Consider the following 21090-nt stretch of genomic DNA (forward strand, 5'->3'; position numbering starts at 1 on the left):
CAGATACCATCCATCAATACCATTGCTAAAAATAATAACTTTAGTCTCAAGAGCGATCATGCCACAATCCCTAGAACATAGATATAATAGAATTATTTCCAAAAAGAAAACTAAAAACCCAAATTGTCAAATGGTAAATTACAAATGTGTTTCCAATTCCTAGAAAGACACTTGTTCACACTCATTTTCACCTGCAAAATAACAAATTCATCATGAAGAGACCTCTTATCATTTTCTTTACAAGTTTCCAACTTTACTTCAGCCTAAACAGAATGGATCCATTACTTTAAAGGAATATCTTTCCTTTTTCCGATCCTTTGTACACATTTTATATTAATTTATCTATTCTTTGAAGACTTAGAAACTTTTAGATTTCTAACAAATCCTGACAAAGTTTCCTTCTGTAAATTCAAAAATATTTATATGAACAAATTCGTTTCATCTTCTCAAATACTTTCTCAAATTACAAGCTTATATATTTGCTTTCATAAATAAGAAGAAATCCTGTATTATATCCAACACACTCAGCTACCAAATCCATAAACTTCTTACATAGCTTTCTTCTGATCTTCATTCACTATTTCCTTCATGTCTTCTTTCATAAACATGACTTAGTGTTTTTCCAGGTGAACTTCACTTTCCTCTACATTAACAGCGAGAAAAGCCTCTCAAGAGAACTGCAGGGCCAAGCACTCCAGTTTATTATCCAAATCTTTTGTTGATTGAATTCCCAAGCACCTACTTGACAGTTACGGTAAATTGTCCAGTTTGTTCGAGAGTAATTGTTTTCAATAGACACTGGCTCAGAATTTGACAGGAAGTCTCTTAGCTTCTCCGGATCTTCAAAAAATAAGGATTTATCACCACTTGTTACCCTAATTTTTGCAGGGTAATATAAACCATATTTGAAACCTTTTTCTTTCAATTGAGGTCTCAACATGAGGAACTGTTTCCTCATATTCGCTGTATTCTTAGCAAAATCAGGCACAAACAACAGCTTATAATTTAAATTTTTGTCAGCTTTGGCTAAGTTTAAGATATCTAGAGCCTGCTGAAATCTCAGTAACTTAAAGATCAAAGGTCTTGGTTTTACTTTAGTGGAATCCTGCGTGCTCGTTCTATTTCTAGGGGCTGCTTTAAATTTAACTGTAAAAGTTTAGGCAGAAGGTTTTCAAGAAATTGGACAGCATTACCCCCTTCCAAATTTTCAGCTAATCCAATAATTTTTATGTTCTTTCTTCTACCTCTGTTAAGAACATAAGAACATAAGCAATGCCTCTACTGGGTCAGACCTGAGGTCCATCATGCCCAGCAGTCCGCTCTAGCGGCGGCCCAACAGGTCCAGGACATGTGCAGTAATGTGTGGCGGCACAATATGCGGCGGCAGCGAAGAGAGCAAACAGGATGTTGGGCATAATTAGGAACGGGATCACGAGTAGATCTGAAGAATTCATAATGCCGCTTTATAGAGCAATGGTCAGACCACACTTGGAGTACTGTGTCCAACACTGGTCTCCTTATCTTAAGAAGGACATAACTCTGTTGGAGAAGGTGCAAAGGCGAGCCACGAAACTAGTCAAAGGAATGAAAAAGTTGAGCTATGGAGAATGCCTCAGGAAACTGGGACTGTTCACACTCGAGAGGAGAAGACTGAGAGGCGATTTGATAGAGACTTTTAAAATATTAAAAGGATTTGATGAAATAGACCAAGAAGCAGCATTACTAAGATTTTCAGATGTGACAACGGACAAGAGGTCATAGCCTGAAACTGGGTGGCAGCAGGTCAGGACGAATGCCAGGAAGTTCTGTTTCTCACGAGTGGTGGGCGCTTGGAATTCTCTTCCTGAGGGTGTTATGGCGGAGACTACTCTTCGGGGTTTCAAGCACAAGTTTGATATACACCTTCTTGCAAATCATATTGAGGGATACGGTAATTTCAGGTTTTCATAATAGAGAACTAAATGGGCAGCCGCGTGAGCGGATCGCCGGACTTGATGGACCTCGGTCTGATCCGGTGAAGGCATTTCTTATGTTCTTATGTAATCCTCTATTTATACCCTTCTATCCCCTTTTCCAGCAGGAAACTGTCCAATGCTTTCTTAAACTCCAGTACCGTACTCTGCCCTATTACGTTCTCTGGAAGCGCATTCCAGGTGTCCACCACACATTGGGTAAAGAAGAACTTCCTAGCATTTGTTTTGAATCTGTCCCCTTTCAACTTTTCCGGATGCCCTCTTGTTCTTTTATTATTTGACAGTTTGAAGAACCTTTCCTTCTCTACTCTCTCTATACCCTTCATAATCTTATAAGTCTCTATCATATACCCTCTAAGTCTCCTCTTCGCCAGGGAAAAGAGACTCAGTTTCTCCAATCTCTCAGCGTATGGAAGATTTTCCATCCCTTTTATCAGACGTGACGCTCTCCTCTGAACCCTCTCGAGTATTACCATATCCTTCTTAAGGTACGGCGACCAATATTGGACACAGTATTCCAGATGCGGGCGCACCATCGCTCGATACAACGGCAGGATAACTTCTTTCGTCTTGGTTGTAATACCCTTCTTGATTATACCTAGCATTCTATTCGCTTTCTTAGCGGCCGCTGCGCACTGTGCCGTCGGCTTCATTGTCATGTCCACCATTACCCCCAAGTCCCTTTTCTGGGTACTCTCATTCAATAACATCCCTCCCAACGTATAGTTGTACCTCGGGTTTCTGCTTCCCACATGCAGTACTTTACATTTCTCAACGTTGAACTTCATCTGCCATCTCATCGCCCATTCCCCTAGTTTGTTCAGGTCCCTTTGCAATTCTTCACAGTCCTCTTTAGACCGAGCTCCACTAAATAGTTTGGTGTCGTCTGCAAATTTTATTATCTCACACGTCATACCTATTTCTAGATCATTTATGAATATATTAAATAGTAGCGGCCCGAGCCCTGAGCCCTGCGGAACACCACTCGTGACCCTCTTCCAGTCCGAGTAGTAGCCCTTCACCCCTACCCTCTGTTTCCTACCCGCCAACCAGTTTCTGATCCATCTCCGTCCACCCCATGGTTCTTCAGTTTCCGGAGTAGACGCTAGTGAGGCACCTTGTCAAAGGCTTTTTGGAAATCTAGGTATACGATGTCTATGGGGTCTCCTTTGTCCATCTGTTTGTTGATTCCTTCGAAGAAGTGCAATAAGTTAGTTAAGCATGATCTCCCCCTGCAGAAACCATGTTGGCTTGGTATCAGAAGTTCGTTTCTTTCCAAATGTTCATCGATGTTTTCTTTTATCAGCGCTTCCGCCATTTTCCCCGGAACCAAGGTCAGACTCACCGGTCTATAGTTTCCCGGGTCACCTCTTGATCCCTTTTTAAAGATGGGCGTGACGTTGGCTATCTTCCAATCCTCTGGTATCATGCCTGTTTTCAGGGATAGGTTGCAAACTTGCTGCAGTAGTTCCGCTATCTCCTTCTTTAATTCCTTCACAACCCTTGGATGGATTCCGTCCGGACCTGGGGATTTGTCAGTTTTTAATTTTTCTATCTGCCTGCGCACGTCTTCAAGGCTCACTTCCATGGATGTTAATTTTTCTGCTTGCTTTCCATTGAAGAATTGCTCAGGTTCCGGTATGTTGGTTGTGTCTTCATTCGTAAATACAGACGAAAAGAACATGTTAAGTCTTTCCGCGACTTCTTTCTCCTCCTTCACTACTACCTTCCTGTCTCCGTCATCCAGCGGTCCCACCTCCTCCCTAGCTGGCTGTTTCCCTTTAACATATCTGAAGAACGGTTTGAAATTTCGTGGCTCCCTGGCTAGCCTCTCTTCATACTCTCTTTTGGCTTTTCGAACCACACGGTGACATTCTTTTTGATACTTCCTGTGCTCCTTCCAGTTCCCCTCAGTTTTGTCCTTTTTCCATTTCCTGAATGAATTTTTCTTATTGCCTATCGCTTCCTTCACTATTTTAGTCAGCCATACCAGGTCTTTTGTTCGACTCTTTTTGCTCCCCTTTCTGAATCTGGGTATGTACAGATTTTGCGCCTCACTCACTATGTCCTTGAAAAAAAACAGGCATATTCTACTGTTTGCCATTTCTTGGAAGTGTTCCTAAGTTTCTTCCTTACCATTTCCCTCATTGCTTCGTAGTTTCCTTTCCTGAAGTTGAAAGTTGTCGCTATGGTTCTCTTTCCTTTCGGTATTCCTACTTCAACTTTGAATTTGATCATATTATGATCGCTGTTTCCCAACGGTCCCACTACTTCCACTTCCTTTGTAGGGCCCATTAACCCATTTAGAATTAGATCCAGAGTGGCATTTCCTCTCGTCGGTTCTAACAAGCTGCTCCATGAAGCAATCTTGTGTAGTCTCCAGGAATTCTGTCTCTCTAGCGCATCTTGAGCTTCCAACATTCCAGTCTATCCCAGGGTAGTTGAAGTCTCCCATAATAACTGTGTAACCGCTTTTGCATTCTCGCTTCATCTCGGTTTCCATTTCTCTGTCGATATCTCCGGTTTGCCCGGGTGGACGATAGTATAGGCCCATTTTTTTTTCATGTCCTTTCCTATCCGGTATTTTAACCCATAGCGATTCCAGCTTGTTGGTCGTCTCCGCTGTGTCTATTCTTGTCGATTGTATGCTTTCTTTTATGTATAGGGCTATTCCACCTCCTTTCTGTCCTGACCTGTCCTGGCAATAGAGCTTGTACCCCGGCAGTGCTGTATCACATTGCTTTCCTCATTCCACCATGTTTCAGAGATTCCAATGATGTCTATGTCCTCTGCATTGGCCACGGCCTCTAGTTCCCCCATTTTGTTGCTTAGGCTCCTTGCATTAGTATATATGCAATTTAGGTCCTGGCATTTTGTTGTCTTCACTACCTTTCCCTGTGCTTCGGTCTTTGGTATCTTCTCTTTTGCTACACTCTTTCTAACTTCCTCTTCTGGGTTAGTCGACTCCTGTAATTTGTCCCTTGTTTCTTCCCAGCCTTTTTTCCCCTTAGTATCTTCACGGGATACCTTTTTCCGAATCGTCGACGCTGGGTCGACTGTCGGCTTTCCCCTTCCTTTTAGTTTAAAGCCTGTTCTATTCCTCTCATGACGTTGTTTGCTAGAAGTCTTGTTCCCGCTGCGCTCAGGTGCAGTCCATCTCTTCTGTAGAGCTTGCTTTTGCCCCAGAACGTTGTCCAGTTCCTCACGAAGTGGAATCCTTCTTCCTCGCACCATTTCCTCATCCACGCATTTATTGATTGTAGTTCCTCCTGCCTTTTCACATCTGCCCTCGGTACCGGTAGGATCTCTGAGAATGCTATCTTCTGGGTCCTCATCCTCAGCTTCCTTCCCAGAATCTTGAACTGTTCTACGAGTGTGTTCTTGTAATCTTCAAGTTGTTTCTTCAATTCTTGTACAGTTAAACTGTCATTTTTACAGCGTCTCTCAGAGAGTTCTAATCTCTTCATCTTGTCTTCTAAAGTCGTCATTCGTTTGTTAGCTAGCTCCATTTGCCGGTTTAAATTTGACATTTCTTCTTTCACATCAGTTAAGCTGTTCGCATTATCTTGCAACATCTGTTTTAAACAGCGGAATTCAGCCATCATTTCTTTTTTACTTAAAACTTCCGTTTTGTCTCCTGGAAGAGGAACCTTTGATGGTGGTAACAGATCTTGCTTTTGGCGTTTTGCCGCACCTCCTGCCGCAAAAGTCAACTCGCTTTTTGATTGCCGCATACTAGCCATGCTTCCGCGCAATGAGGAATATAGCAAGTAAAAGAAAAATCAGCAAAACCTTCTTAATTCTTACAAACTGTTGCCCGGTTCAGAGGAGCGTCGCAATTACTCCTCCATCTTGTGCGCATGCCAAACCACGCCCCTCTGTACATCAATTATATCAGCACCACCCTTCCATAACACCCTGCCCCCTTTCTTTCCCTCCACCACTCTTTCTTTCCAGCAATCTTGCTCCTTTCTCTCCCTTTATTCAGCAAGATCCCACGATGACTGTAGCTGCTGGCTGCCAGTCCACCCTACTCCAACGTACTTGCTCTGGAGTGGACTCAGCAGCTGCATGCTGGAAGGTCCCGCGATGACTCATCTGCTGGCTCTGCTCCGGAAGAAGTAAGTTACATCGGAGAGAGTGGACCCGGCAGACGCAGGGAGTTGTGGCAAAGTCCCGCAATGACTGCGTCTGCCAGGTCCACCCCCTACGACGTAACTTACTTCTTCTGGAGCAGAGCCAGCAGATGAGTCATCGCGGGACCTTCATGCACCTCAGCGCAGCTGCCGATTCTACTGCAGAAAAAGTAAGTCAGAGGTAACGTGACCATTAATTTTTTTTCATCAAAAGGGGACATCTATTAATTAATTGACTGTGTAACCTTTCTTTCATTTCTTTCTTTCTGCACTCAGGCCCAACAATTGTCCCTTTCTATTCCCTCCCTCCTTCCTTCCCATGTCCTTGGTGTCCCCAGTGCCTCCGTCCTGTGTCCTTAGTGCCCCCAGTGCCTCCGTCCTGTGTCCTTAGTACCCCCAGTGCCCCCGTCCTGTGTCCTTAGTGCCCCCAGTGCCTCCTTCCCATGTCCATGGTGCCCCAGTGTCTCCTTCCCGTGTCCTTAGTGCCCCCCAGTACCTCCGTATTGTGTCCATAGTGCCCCCAGTGCCCCATCCTGTGTCCTTAGTGCCCCTAGTGCCTCCTTCTTGTGTTCATAGTGCCCCCAGTGCCTCTTTCCTGTGTCCATAGTGCCCCCAGTGCCTCCTTCCCGTGTCCATGGTGCCCCCAGTGCCTCCTTCCCGTGTCCTTAGTGCCCCCAGTGCCTCCGTCTTGTGTCCATAGTGCCCCCAGTGCCTCCTTCCCATGTCCATAGTGCCTCCAGTGCCTCCTTCCTGTGTCCATGGTGCCCTCAGTGCCTCCTTCCTGTGTCCATGTTGCCCCCAGTACCTCCTTCCTGTGTCCATGGTACCCCAATGCCTTCTTCCCATGTCCTTAGTGCCCCCAGTGCCTCCTTATGTCCCCCCACTGCCTTCCAGATTTTCTCCACCCCCAAAGTCAGCCTGCCTGTCTGCCTACCTATCTCCCTCCCTCCCTGCTGCGCTAAAGCCAGCCAGCTTGCTTGCCTACATCTTGCACTACCTATTGCGGAAGAAAAAAAAAAAAAGCACCTCTCCCCTTCCTTTCTTCTGGTCCGTGCCTGCAATCTTACCTCCACCCGCCAACAAGAAGTCTTTCCGACGCTAATTCTGATGTCGGAGAGGACATTCCGGGCCAGCCAATCACTGCCTGGCTGGCCTGGAATGTTCTCTCTGATGTCAGAATTGACGTCGGAAAGACTTCTTGTCGGCAGGGGAGGTAAGATTGCAGTGGCGCAGACCGGGGGAAAGGAACGGCAGGAGGACCTGGACCTGGACCTGGCCAGCTGTGCACCCCCCCAAGCTGTGCACCCGGGGCGGATCTCCCCCCCCCCCAAGCTGTGCACCCGGGGCGGATCTCCCCCCCCCTTGGTACGCAACTGTAAGTAGGGAAAGCATGCAGAGTATGGCATTCTTTCCAACTTCCCTGAGAGTGTTTATATATACTGTACATAGGCTTAAAATGTTTATTTGCAATGCCCTATCTCAGTGGTCGGCAAACCGTGGCTATTTAGCCACTTCAGTGCGGCTCTGCCAGTAGCCAAAATTTTCCTGCATAGAAAGGCCCCGACACAGCAGCTGTTCTCACAAGCTGCCGGCTGTCCCAAAGTTTTCCCTCTGCCGCAACTTCCCGTTTCTGACAGGGCAGATCACCACAGAGGGAAAGCTTCAGGGTAGCCGCTGGTAGTTTGTGAGAACGGCTCCATCAGAGCCGGATTAAAGGATAGGGCCCAAAATGGTCAGGGAGGCCCACCGGTGCGATGCTTTAGGGCCGTTTGGGCATCTCCCTCACCTTCGCTGGATTTGCAGCAGTCATTGCCCGGCCCCCCCCCCCCCCACCCCTAGCGTCATTGTCCTAGGCCCTCCCCCAGCATCATCGTCACAGGCCCGGGGTCATCGTCCCGGGACGCCCCTCAGCATCATCATCCGGGGCCCTCCCCGTCAACCCTCCCATCACGAGAAGACCGACAAACCTCCGTCCAGCACTTGTCGGCAGCCGCAGCACTCTAAACAGGCTGCTTCGCAGTTCGCAGCCTTCTGCTGGTGATTCCCTCTGCAGCGTCACTGATGACATCATCAGTGATGCGGCAGAGGAAATCACCAGCAGAAGGCCGTGGGGTGGGTTGGCGAGGTTCGCATGGGAGGGAGAGCTAAATGATCCTTTTCAGAGGGGCCCCGGCTACAGGGCGAGAAGCAGTCTGCTCTGGGTGCTCCAAGGCCTGGCATCTTTAACTTCTTCAGGCAGCAACAGTGTTTACAATTAGCTGCTGTTGCTGGCTTCGGGCCTTCCTCTCTGCTGAGTCCTGCCTACTTCCTGTTTCCATGAAGGCAGGACCCAACAGAGAAGAAGGCCTGAAGCCGGAAATAGCAGCAAATTGTGAATGCTGCTGCTGCTACCTGAAGAAGTTCATGACGCCAGGCCTTGAAGCACCCACTTAGGGGCTGCACTGCCGACCGGGGATGGGGTGACAGAAGAAGGAAAGGGAACAGAGGGGGAGAGAATAGCTGCACCCAACTGGAGGGAAAGGAATGAATGGAGATGCCAGGGCTTGGAGGGAAGGGAGGGAGGAAGAGATGCCAGGTCATGGAGGGAGGAGAGGGAGGGAGGGAGGGAAGAAGAGATGCCAGGGTATGGAGGGAAGAAAGGGAGGGAGGAAGAGATGCCAGGTCATGTAGGGAAGAGAAGGAGGGAGGAAGAGATGCCAGGCCATGGAGGGAAGAGATGCCAGGGCATAGAGGGAGGGAGGAAGAGATGCCAGGTCATGGAGGGAAGAGAGGGAGGGAGGAAGAGATGCCAGGGCATGGAGGGAAGAGAGGGAGGGAGGAAGAGATGCCAGGTCATGGAGGGAAGAAAGGGAGGGAGATATGCCAAGACATTGAGGGAAGTAGGAAGGCATGCCAGACCAAGGGAAAAGGAAGGAACAGATGTCAGAGCATGGATGGGGAGGGAGAGATGAAAGGAAAGGAGAGAGATGCCAGAGAATCAGGGAAGGGAAGGAGACAGATGCCAGACCGTGGGGTGGGAAGGAAAAGAGAAGAGAGAGAGATGCTAGAGCATAGGGGACAGGGTAGTGACAGAGAAAAATGGAGAGGTGGCAGAGCTGAAATGAATCATGTACAAAGGAGAGAAGGGGCACAAGATAGACAGTTTATGGAAGGAGCATAGAAAGAAGGAAGATGGCATATAGACCGGGGAGAGGGTGGACAGTGGATGGCAGGGGCAGAGAGAGAGGACAGACATGGAAAGGCCTGATGCTATATGGAAGACAGAGAGAGGAGAGATGCTGGCTAGAAAGAAGTGATTGAAGACAAGATGGTTAAAGCAGAAACAACAAAAGGTAGAAAAAGATTTTTTTGTCAATAAATAAGATTATTATTATTATTATGATATTTGGTTTTATTTAATGTTAGTAGCTAGTTTAAACCAACTCCTAAAAACCTGGTTCTTGAAAATAAATTTGGCTCTCAAAAGAAATCTTAATCTTACTACTGATCTTTGGCTCTTTTGACTAATGAGTTTGCCTACCACTGCCCTAGCTCATAAAATTACATAAAATCATGTTTCTGCTTTGAGCAGGGAGACGTGGGGAAGAAAATTAGAACTGTAGGATGAAAAATGCACTGCGGGGATGGGGATGAATTTTTGTCCCTGCATCACTCTCTAGTCTAAAACCCTGAATCTCTCTTCTGTACTGCATGTCCCTCCCCCCCTCCTCAGACACACTGAGCCTGAATCCATGAAGATCCTCCTCTACTGAATATTCCACCCCCCACCCCAGATACGCTCTGCCTAAACCTCTTGGAGATCTCCCCTCTACTGTATGACCTCCCAACTCCTCAGACATCCTGTGCCTGAACCTTTGGAGATCTCTTCTCTACTACATGTCCCTTCCCCCTCCTCAGATATGCTGTGCCTAAACCCCTTGGAGATCTCCCCTCTACTGTATGACCTCCCAACTCCTCAGACATCCTGTGCCTGAACCTTTGGAGATCTCTTCTCTACTATATGTCCCTTCCCCCTCCTCAGATATGCTGTGCCTAAACCCCTTGGATATCTCCCCTCTACTCAGACATTCTACACCCAAAGCCCTGGAGCTCACTTTTGTACTACATGACCCTCCCTTGAGAGAAAAGATCTCGTCATTCTTATCCTGCTGTATTACTCGCATGATTATCTCAGTCGAGAAAGACCAGGGCAAGTTTAGAAGACAACACTTACATCTTTGAGGCTGAGCCCCTGAGCCAATAGTCCCTCCACATCAGTAATCTTGCATCCATTGCAATAGTCAGCAGTCAGCACTCTCTGGAAATGAAAGAGAAAACTTTTACGAACAGCAAAGACACCATCTTGCAAAGAGAGAGCACAAGAGGTGGCCAATCGGGGTCTTCTAGCACTTTCCCTTTTGCGATGCTACAAGGTAGGCCTGTCTTCCAGAATACGGTCTACGCCTTTGTCATGTGGCTCTGGGAGTGGAGGCTTACGGATTCTTTAAATTCACCTTTACTTTTTTAATTTGTATATAAGGTGAATGGTTGACTAATTTAGGAAGATTTGTATTATCCTATGCCGATGACGTGTTGATATTTAAGTCCGGCACTGGAGAATTTTGAAGATGTGTGACTTTGTACAAAAGATCATTACTTTATTTATTTCATTCATTTTCTATACCGTTCTCCCCAAAGGTTACAGGTTCAACATACATAATATACAGGTTAAGAATATCTGAGATCTCACCTCCGTTAAACCAATAAATATATACTGAGAAATATTTAGAAGGTTCAGTTTTACCTCCTTCTTTTGTAATAATGAGTAAGAGGTTGTGATTTTTGATTATCAACAATTCCACCCCACATTTTTGTAGTTTATCATTTTTTTATTTTGTCTTTGTTTTGGTTGTTTATATTAACACAACATACACCAAGGATCTAGTATCAAGTAAATAGTGGGGATCCCCAGGGGTCTGTTTTTAACATATTTATCAATGATCTAGAAATGGGAATAACTAGTGAGATAATTCAATTTGATGATGACACAAAGTTGTTAAATCGCAAGAGGATTGTGAAAAATTGCAAGAAGGACCTTGTTAGACTGGAAGTCAAAATGGCAGATGACGCTTAATGTGAGCAAGTGCAAAGTGATACATGTGGGAAAGAGGAACCCAAACTATAGCTATGTGAAGCTGGGTTCTGGGTTAGGAGTCATTGCCCAGGAAAAGGATCTAGGTGTCATTGTTGACAAATAAATAAATAAAATGTGCTGTGGCAGCTAAGAAAGCAAACAGAATGTTAGGACTTATCAGGAAAAGAACGGAAAACAAAGATGAAACTGTTATAATGCCCTTGTATCGCTCTATGGTACGGCCATATCTCAAATACTGTGTGCAGTTCTGGTCGCCATATCTCAAAAGAGATATAGCGGAATTAGACAAGGTACAGAGAAGGGCAATGAAAATGATAAAAGGGATGGGATGACTTCCCTATGAGGAAAGGCTAAAGTGATTAGGGCTCTTCTGCTTGAAGAAGAGACAGCTCAGGGATGATAAGATACTGGTCTGTGAAATACTGAGTGGAGTGGAAAGGGTAGATGTAAATCACTCTTTCCAAAAATACTAGGACTAGGGGACATGCGATGAAGCTACTAAGTAGTAGATTTAAAACAAAGTGGAGAAAATATTTCTTCACACAATGTGCAATTAAACTCAGAAATGTGTTGCTGGAGAATGTGGTGAAATCAGTTAGCTTAGTGGGGTTTTAAAAAAGTTTGGATAATTTCCTAAAAGAGAAGTCCATAGGCCATTATTGAGTTGGCTTGGGGAAATTCATTGCTTATTCCTAGGATAAGCAGCATAAAATCTGTTTTACTACTTGGGATCTAGGCTAGGTATTTGGGACCTGGGTTGGCCACTATAGGGTTTAATGGACCTTCGGTCTGTCCCAATATGGCGATTCCTATGTTCTTATACATTTCTTTGTAATCCATCAGTCGTGGGCAGGGGAGTAAAGTGAAGAGATATATTTTCATTGCTTTCCTAAAGTTCAAGAGTCCTTAGTTGTTTCCAGTGGCTCAGTATGAAGTGGAAATAGGAACGTCGTTTGGCAAATTGCAGTCGAATGGCATGATCAGGGAGCTTTTGAGGCATATTTCATCCTGGAAGCAGGGAGACTTGCTCGGCACTTACGGAAGAAGCTTGGTCGTCACATAGCCCGGTGCCATGTCACACAAGGATTTGAAAGCTAGCATCAGGCCCTAGTCTGTTACTGAGAAAGACATGGGGGAAGCCACTGTTTGCCCTGGATCGGTAGCATGGAATGTTGCTACACTTTTGGTTTTGACCAGGTACTAGTGACCTGGATTTTGCCACCGTGAGAATGGTCTACTGGGCTTGATGGACCATTGGTCTGACCCAGTAAGGCTATTCTTATGTTCAATGAGCAGACGATAGAGCCTGGGAAACAGGGTCATGGGCACAGAGGTTTTTTTTAGAAGATTGATTGCCGTGTTTTGTACACGCTGGAGAAATTGATAATGGACAGACACTCAATAACATTCTGAAATTGAATAAGCAAAAAAATAAAAAGTTAGTTTGCTTTGGTAATCCGGATGGGTTTATTGAAAAAAGGATATTATTGTATATAGGATCAATTTGTAACCTGATTCACTGTTTTTAATCTTTTATCTTGTATGTATTTCTGATGATTGTATTGTATTATTTTCACTGATTATCTAGTACTTCTCATTGTAAACCGCCTCGAACTATTATGGCTTTGGCTGTATACAAGAATAAATTATTATTATTCTCTGAGTAAAAAAAATATTTCCTCCTATTTTAAAATTAGTTCCATGTAATTTCATTGAGTGTCCCTTGGTTTTTGTACTTTTGGAAAGGGTGAAAAATCAGTCCACTCTTACCTGTTCTACACCAGTGTTTCTCAACCTTTTCAAGCCAAATACCAAGCTCCGCCCCAGACCCCATCCCCATAATAATGAGACTAATTGTAATGCAATTTCTTCCATTTTTCATATATGCAGAATATAATCTTATTAATACATAATAGTAACCACAAAATTAAAAAAGCACAAAGCGCACTGTACGCAGAGAAAATCTTAATCATCCTTTATATTCAGGGGTTTTCAAAGAGGTCAAGGCAGAAAACTTTAAAATATGCAATGTCACCTCAGTAACAACTATAGAAAATTAGACAAATATAGTGCAAAATATAGACAGCAGATATATATTCTCAAAACTGACACATTTTGATCACTAAATTAAAAATAAAATCATTTTTTCTACCTTTGTTGTCTGGCGATTTCATGAGTGTCTAGTTGCACTTCCTTCTGACTGTTGTCACCGGCGGGCTCAGGGCAATGGGCCCAGGACCGCCGGGACAAGGAGTTGCTCTTGTGTGCCGCTGCGGGCAACACAAGGAAAAATAAATTAAAAGATTTAGTGAAAGGATCCACCCACAATCTAGGTAAGTAAATTTCAAAACACGGACTGGATTTATTTATTGGATTCAAACAAACAGGTTACTTCACTCGTTTGTCCCAATACCAGGATTCTTGAGCAAACCTTTAAAGTCCCAAAACATTAAGCTTGCATGCTTAAGCAGTTTCTAGGTTGTGTAATAACTTCAAGAGAGGTTCTAAACCCCCAAACAAGAAACCTTATCCTTAAGCGAATAAGGGCTCCATATTTCACAAGGAGTCCCAGCTTGGAAAGTTTTCTCAAAACAAACAATTCAAAAGAACAAAAACAGTCTTTTCTTCTCTTTAGCTGAACTCGGCTTGTACCAGTGCTACGGCACTGATTTCTCCAGCAACACAAGTGCTGGGTCAGGTGGTGTGGTCCACGTGGTGAAATAATTGCCAAAAATTAGGCCCTCAATCCCTCCACAATAACGTGGGGCAAACCCCACCACCTAGGCATGACATAGTCCAACTTCCAAAAAGCGAAGAAAAAGAAAAACCAAACCAATACAGCATAAGTCCTGCACAGTTCTTATCAAAAAGTTTCTACCCTGCTTCAGGCTTAGCAGTAGTATTAAAGAACAGCTTCAAAAATAGACCAAAAACAAAACAGTCATTTATAATCCAACTAGGCAGTTTTCATCACTTGCCTTGAAACAGCACACCTCCATGGGTTGGACTCCGTTCTGCAAGTCAGCATTAGGCTCCGGCTCCAACTCCAACTCCATGTCTTGAGAGACTTCATCCAAGTTAGGGGTTAGCTCTGCTCCAGCTTCTGTAAGCTCCATGCATTCTGGCAATTGGTGGCCCTGCAGAGCTCTCAGTCCTGAGCTTGGTTCCTGTTCCCTCAGTTTCTCTGTCTGCCTCTCTAGCAGCTCTGATCTCTGGTTTAGAAGCTACAACCACGCCCCAAACTCTCAGGTGCAGAGGATATCCTGTTACTACCTCTGAGATGGCGTGGGGGAAGGGAAAATTGCAGCTCAGCTCCCAGGCTCCCTCTACTGGAAAAAGCAGGAAAGTCAGGCAACTTGCTAAACTGAGTTTTAACCTGGTCAGGCTGGGAAATGTCTGCTTTGGACATGGGTCTAACCCTAGGGCCAGACCTAGCAGGCACAGTCTGCACATCACACTGGGCATCCAATATTTCTTTCTTTCTGCTTCCTCTCCTTCAGACCTCATTCCATTCCCCAACCAACATCTCTCTCTGTCTCTCCATGAGTCCAACTTTTTCTTCTTCTCTCCTTGCCTGCCCAACCCCACTGAAGCCACCGCCGATTTCTCCCCGCCCCACCCGACACACTCCATTCCCCCCACACTTTTTCTTCCTCTCTCCCTGCCTGCCCCTCCTGTCAGCCCTAGCATTGCTAGCAATCAGCAATTTTGGTTGCCCTAACCAATGCAAGCAAAGGCCTATGGGAAATTATATCAATCTGACTCTGGAATGTTGATGCAGAATTCTGTGCTCCTGCACAGAACTCACATACATTAATCATCCAGCCAGACTGGATTGTTTATCAAAAAGATAGGCTGCTTGAATGGGACAAAGAAGCCAGAGACTAATCCCATCTACCACGCCTGCAAGTATCACACCTTCCTTAACCATTGTTTCAAACAGTTTACAAATTCTAAACAGAAAGATACTGGGAAATACAATAGTTTCTATATTTAGAATAAGATTCCAAGCTATAAAAGGCTCCTCTCTACAACACCCCCCTCTCTTGCTCCTCTGGCTCCTTTTGCTCCTCTTGTCTACCTTCTGGAACCCGAAGCTTAGACTATCACCCCCATCTTCTTTTTTTTTTTCTTTCTCACTCTCTGCCTCTCCCTGGAACTTCATGCTTCTGTCTGGACTCTGTAAGGCAGGGAAACTACTTTGCTCTCTCCTTAATTGCAAAGTTTATGGATCTTACTTTTCTGTAAGCCTATTTCTATAATACATTCTTTATGCAATCACCTCTGGCTGTGCTTCTCATTTGAGTCTACTTTCTGGTGAATCTTCTGTGAAGGTATTGAACTCGGGACCTGGCGTTTGTAAGGGCACCTAACATAACCCCTACAACCTAATATTGTGGGGGCACTACAATCCTTACAGCCACCACCACTGATTCCTTCCTGCCCCACTCCTGAAGCCGACCCTGCCACCTGACATGCTCCATTCCCACCCCCACCCCTGTCATTGCAGCAACAGGGACGAGCAAGACAGGTGCAGCAACTGCACGTGGCCAACCCACAAGCCTTCCCCCGCCCTACATCAATTGTGATGTTGGAGAGAAGGTTTCAAACTAGCCAGGCAGTGATTGTCTGGCCCAGAACCTTCTCTCCGACATCAGAATTGTCGTTGGGGGGAAGGCTTGTGGGCTGGCTGCGTGCAGTTGCTGCACCCGTCTGGCCCATCCCTGTTGTTGTTGCTGAGGCGGCAGCAGGGGGTGGGGTGGGAATGGAGCGTGGCAGGTGGCAAGGTCACCTTCAGGGGTGGGGCAGGGAGGGATAGGTAGCGGTGGTGATATCAGCGGGGGGGGCAGACAGGGAAAAATCCCAGGCTAAGGCCAGCCTGCGTACCCCCAACAAGCGGCCCGCCTACCCCCTGGGGTATGCTTACTGCAGGTTGAGAAACACTGTTCTACACCACTCGGGATTATGTAGACTATGATCATATCTCCCCTCAGCCGTCTCTTTTCCAAGCTGAAGAGCCCCAACCTCTTTAGACTTTCTTCATACAAGAGGAGTTCCAGCCCCTTTATCATTTTGATCACAATTCTTTGAACCTTTTATAATTCTGCTCTATCTTATTTAAGACAGTGACCAGAATTCAATGCAATACTCAAGGTGAAGTCGTACCTTACTTGTTCGCTCCCAGTACACCTTGGGCACTACGATATATTTAAAATGTTTCAGTTCCCTGGCACAGCGCTCTGAATTCCTCCCCTCATTCTCAAAGTCCAGCTCCTGAGCCAATGTTCCCTTTAAATCCTGCAAAAGAATCCCCACCAAAAGGAGAGAAATAATGTCAGAACAGTGCACAACTATTTGCACTAAGGAATATCAGAGTGCACAATTATTCTGGAATACTGTGGCTAGACTCATTTTTGGAGTAGGCAAATTTGAGAAGGCCAGCCTGCTATTGGGAGAGTTACACTGGCTGCCAATGAAAAAGTGTTCCTTTCAAGATCGCCTGCATGACCTACAAAGCAATTTATGAAGGTACCTCTAATGGACTAGTATCGGGCATCAAGGTTCCATGCCCCTTCCATAACTCAAGACAGACAACGCCTCAAGCTGAGTTTATTTTATTTATTATTTTTATTTATTTATTTTATTTATTCAATTTTCTATACTGTTCTCCCAGTGGAGCTCAGAACGGTTTACATGCATTTATTCAGGTACTCAAGCAGTTTTCCCTCTCTGTCCCAGTGGGCTCACAATCCATTTATCGTACCTGGGACAATGGGGGGATTAAGTGACTTGCCCAGGGTCACAAGGAGCAGCGTGGGTTTGAACCCACAACCTCAGGGTGCTGAGGCTATAGCTTTAACCACTGTGCCACACTCTCAATGGAAAAAACTTCAAATTCCAGGGTCCTAAAGTCTGGAATAGCCAACTACAATCTACGTCATGCCCCTTCATGCTACAACTCAGGAAAACGTTGAAAACCTATCCCTTTCCCTTGTAATTGTCTGATCGCTATTCTCCAATGTTCTCTTAAATCTTATTGCAATTGTACTGATTGATCCCAAATCTTATTGTTAAACCCAATGAATCCTTGTTGGCAATTGTGGGATATAAGAAACTATCTTGTATGATATGTATGAGGATCGAAGCAGCCACCTGCAAACTGCTGAACCAGGAAAGGTCTGTGAGATATTCTCTCAGTCAGACATTCAACCCTGACATAAGACCCGCATAAAAGAGAGGTGTACATTAGGGTTCTCCAGAAAAACTTCACTGAGGCCTTGTTGCATGGAGTTGAACAGCATCGTTTATTTTATCCTTCAATGCTTGAGTGTTTAGAACACCATTAGTGGACGACTACACCAATTAGCGAAGTACGTTAAATTTCTGTTATTTTCCACAATAATGTGCAGATATTGAAGGTTCATTTAATAAAAATACTGCTAGAATTTTTGCATAAAATGTCTTTTTATCAATGTATCATTGTTGAGGGCAAAACCATAAAAACATCAGAATAGCCTTACTGGATCAGACCAATGGTCCATCAAGCCCAGTAGCCTGTTCTCACAGTGGCCAATCCAGGTCACTAGTACCTGGCCAAAACCCAAGGTGTAGCAATATTCCATGCTACTAATCCAGGGCAAGCAGTGGCTTCCCCCATGTCTTTCTCAATAACAGACTATGGACTTTTCATCCAGGAACTTGTCCAAATCTTTCTTAAAACCAGGTATGCTAACCGCTCTTACCACATCCTCTGGCAACACGTTCCAGAACTTAACTATTCTCTGAGTAAAAAAAAATTCCTCCTATTGGTTTTAAAAGTATTTCCCTGTAACTTTATCGAGTGTCCCCTAGTCTTTGCAATTTTTGACGGAGTGAAAAATCGATCCACTAGTATCCGTTCTACTCCACTCATGATTTTGTAGGCTTCAATCATATCTCCCCTCAGCTGTCTCTTTTCCAAGCTGAAGAGTCCTAACCATTTTAGTCATAAGAACATAAGAATTGCCGCTGCTGGGTCAGACCAGTGGTCCATCGTGCCCAGCAGTCCGCTCACGTCAAAGACCAGTGCCCTGAGACTAGCCCTACCTGCGTACATTCTGGTTCAGCAGAAACTTACCTAACTTTGTCTTGAATCCCTTGCTGCTCCTGCTGCTGGTTTAGGAGGCCCGGAGAGGGAGCTGGGAAGAAGATTGGTTACTGAATCAGTGAGTCCGATTTTTAGGAAAAATGAATCCATTTGAAGTGATTCACCAAAGTGAATCAGTGAATCAATTTGAATCAGCAAATCGGGCAGTTCCATCTCAAAAATGGAAGGAAGAACTAGAAGCAACAAGACTGCAATCAAGACCAGCATTCCAGTCACTGAAGAGATCCAGAGGATGACCACAGCTTCCATGCAGACAGAGGACGACTCACGACGGATGACGGAGGTCTCTGTGCAGACTGAAGTTATACCATAGCAGGAGACTTCAGTCTCGGTACAGACAGAAGTGATCGACCAGCAACAACCTGACAGAGACATCCTGCAAGAGTTGATGAGCCTGAGGGAAGAGGTGAAGCGTCTAAGAAGCATCAGGGAAGATGAGGCCTTCATCGATGATGTCCTCCAGGAGCTGTCCCAAGTCTGTGAGCAGGCACAAGGAGACAAGACCATCTTCAAGACACCCAGACTGACCAGACCTGCAGCTTTGGAAGTAACGGTTGGGGTACAAGAAGAGGCTTGAGATGTCGACTCCTGGCAGCTGGTTACCTCTATAAGCAAATACAGAAGACCTTCCTATTCTTCAAGCAAACAGAGTAGCTTCACATCAACCCCACAGATCATCCTGAAGAACAGGTTCCAGCTTCTACAGGAAGGACCAGTCAGCGACTTTCAAGACGACTCTCAGGAAGATTTCCAGCAGATGACTCCCCCCGAAGAAGCGCAGAGTGGTCGTCATTGGGGACTCTGTTGCGGGGCACCGAGGGACCAATATGTAAACCAGATCTTAGCTATTTCTGGGCAAGAATCCAAAGCTTTACCCGGTACTGTGCTTGGGTTCCAACTGCCGAAATCTCTGTTAAGACTTACTCCATCCCATCTACACCCTCCCAGCCATTGAAGCCCTCCCCTGCCCATCTACCACCAAATGGCCATACACAGACAAAGACCGTGCAAGTCTGTCCAGTAACTGGCCTAGTTCAATATTTAATATTATTTTCTGATTCTAAATCTTCTGTGTTCATCCCACGCTTCTTTGAACTCAGTCACAGTTTTACTCTCCACCACCTCTCTCGGGAGCGCATTCCAGGCATCCACTACCTTCTCCGTAAAGTAGAATTTCCTAACATTGCCCCTGAATCTACCACCCTCGACCTCAAATTATGTCCTCTGGTTTTACCATTTTCCTTTCTCTGGAAAAGATTTTGTTCTACGTTAATACCCTTCAAGTATTTGAACGTCTGAATCATATCTCCCCTGTCTCTCCTTTCCTCTAGGGTATACATATTCAGGGCTTCCAGTCTCTCCTCATACGTCTTCTGGCGCAAGCCTCCTATCATTTTCGTCGCCCTCCTCTGGACCGCCTCAAGTCTTCTTACGTCTTTCGCCAGATACGGTCTCCAAAACTGAACACAATACTCCAAGTGGGGCCTCACCAATGACCTGTACAGGGGCATTAACACCTTCTTCCTTCTACTGATTATGCCTCTCTTTATACAGCCCAGCATCCTTCTGGCAGCAGCCACTGCCTTGTCACACTGTTTTTTCGCCTTTAGATCTTCGGACACTATAACCCCGTGCATATCAGCTTCTCTCCTCCCAGCATATACGGTTCCTTCCTATTATTAATCCCCAAATGCATTAATAGGAAGGAAACGTGTCGCTTTCTTCTGAACCCTCTCGAGTATCTTCATATCCTTCTTTAGGTACGGCGACCAATATTGGACCGTTCTGAGCTACTGGGAGGACGGGATATAAATCTAAATAAATAAATAAATAAAATACTCCATCTCCCGATACAACGGCAGGATAACTTCTTTCATTCTGATTGTAATACCCTTCTTGATTATACCTAGCATTCTATTTGCTTTCTTAGCGGCCACTGCGCACTGTGCCGACGGCTTTATTGTCTTGTCCAATATTACCTCAAGTCCCTTTCTTGGGTACTCTCACTCAATAACAGCCCTCCAATTGTGTAGTTGTACCTCGGGTTTCTGTTTTCTACGTGCAAGACTTTACATTTCTCTACATTGAACTTAATCTGCTATCTCGTCGCCCACTTCCCTATTTTGATCAGGTCCCTTTGTAAATCTTCACAGTCCTCATTAGTCCTAGCCCCATTAAATAGTTTGGTGTCGTCTGCGAATTTTATTACTTCGCACTTCGTCCCTGTTTCTAGATCATTTATAAATACATTGAATAGCAGCGGTCCAAGCACCGACCCCTGCGGAACACCACTCGTGACCCTCCTCCAGTTCGAGTAGTGGCCCTTCACTCCTACCCTCTGCTTCCTACCCGCCAACCAATTCCTGATCCATTTGTGTACATCTCCTACCACCCCATGGTTCTTCAGTTTCCGAAGTAGGTGTTCATGGGGTACCTGGTCAAAGGCTTTTTGGAAGTCTAAGTATACGATGTCTATGGGGTCCCCTTTGTCCATCCGTTTGTTAATTCCTTCGAAGAAGTGCAATAAGATCGGCAGGCATGATCTCCCCTTGCAGAAACCATGTTGGCTGGTTATCAGAAGTTCGTTTCTTTCAAAATGTTCATCAATGTTTTCTTTTATCAGTGCTTCCGCCATTTTCCCTGGAACCGAGGTCAGACTCACCGGTCTGTAGTTTCCCGGGTTACCTCTTGATCTCTTTT

At 45.2% G+C, this 21090-nt stretch overlaps 1 protein-coding gene across 5 annotated transcripts in view; it reads right to left on the reverse strand.

Moving 5' to 3' along the window:
• The window catches only part of ADCK5 (aarF domain containing kinase 5), a 217052-nt gene that overhangs the window by 71504 nt on the left and 124458 nt on the right, over nt 1–21090 (reverse strand). For 4 of the 5 annotated variants that reach the window (XM_033934864.1, XM_033934862.1, XM_033934860.1 and 1 more), the window contains 2 exons: nt 16410–16541; nt 10323–10406 (listed from right to left, as the gene is read on the reverse strand). In XM_033934864.1, coding sequence (XP_033790755.1) covers nt 10323–10406; nt 16410–16541 — 216 coding nt within the window. The remainder of the gene's footprint in view (nt 1–10322; nt 10407–16409; nt 16542–21090) is intronic. The other variant, XM_033934863.1, reaches the window with a different exon arrangement.

This window comes from Geotrypetes seraphini, chromosome 2 (assembly GCF_902459505.1).
Source record: "Geotrypetes seraphini chromosome 2, aGeoSer1.1, whole genome shotgun sequence".
In the NCBI taxonomy this organism is placed as follows: Eukaryota; Metazoa; Chordata; class Amphibia; order Gymnophiona; family Dermophiidae; genus Geotrypetes; species Geotrypetes seraphini.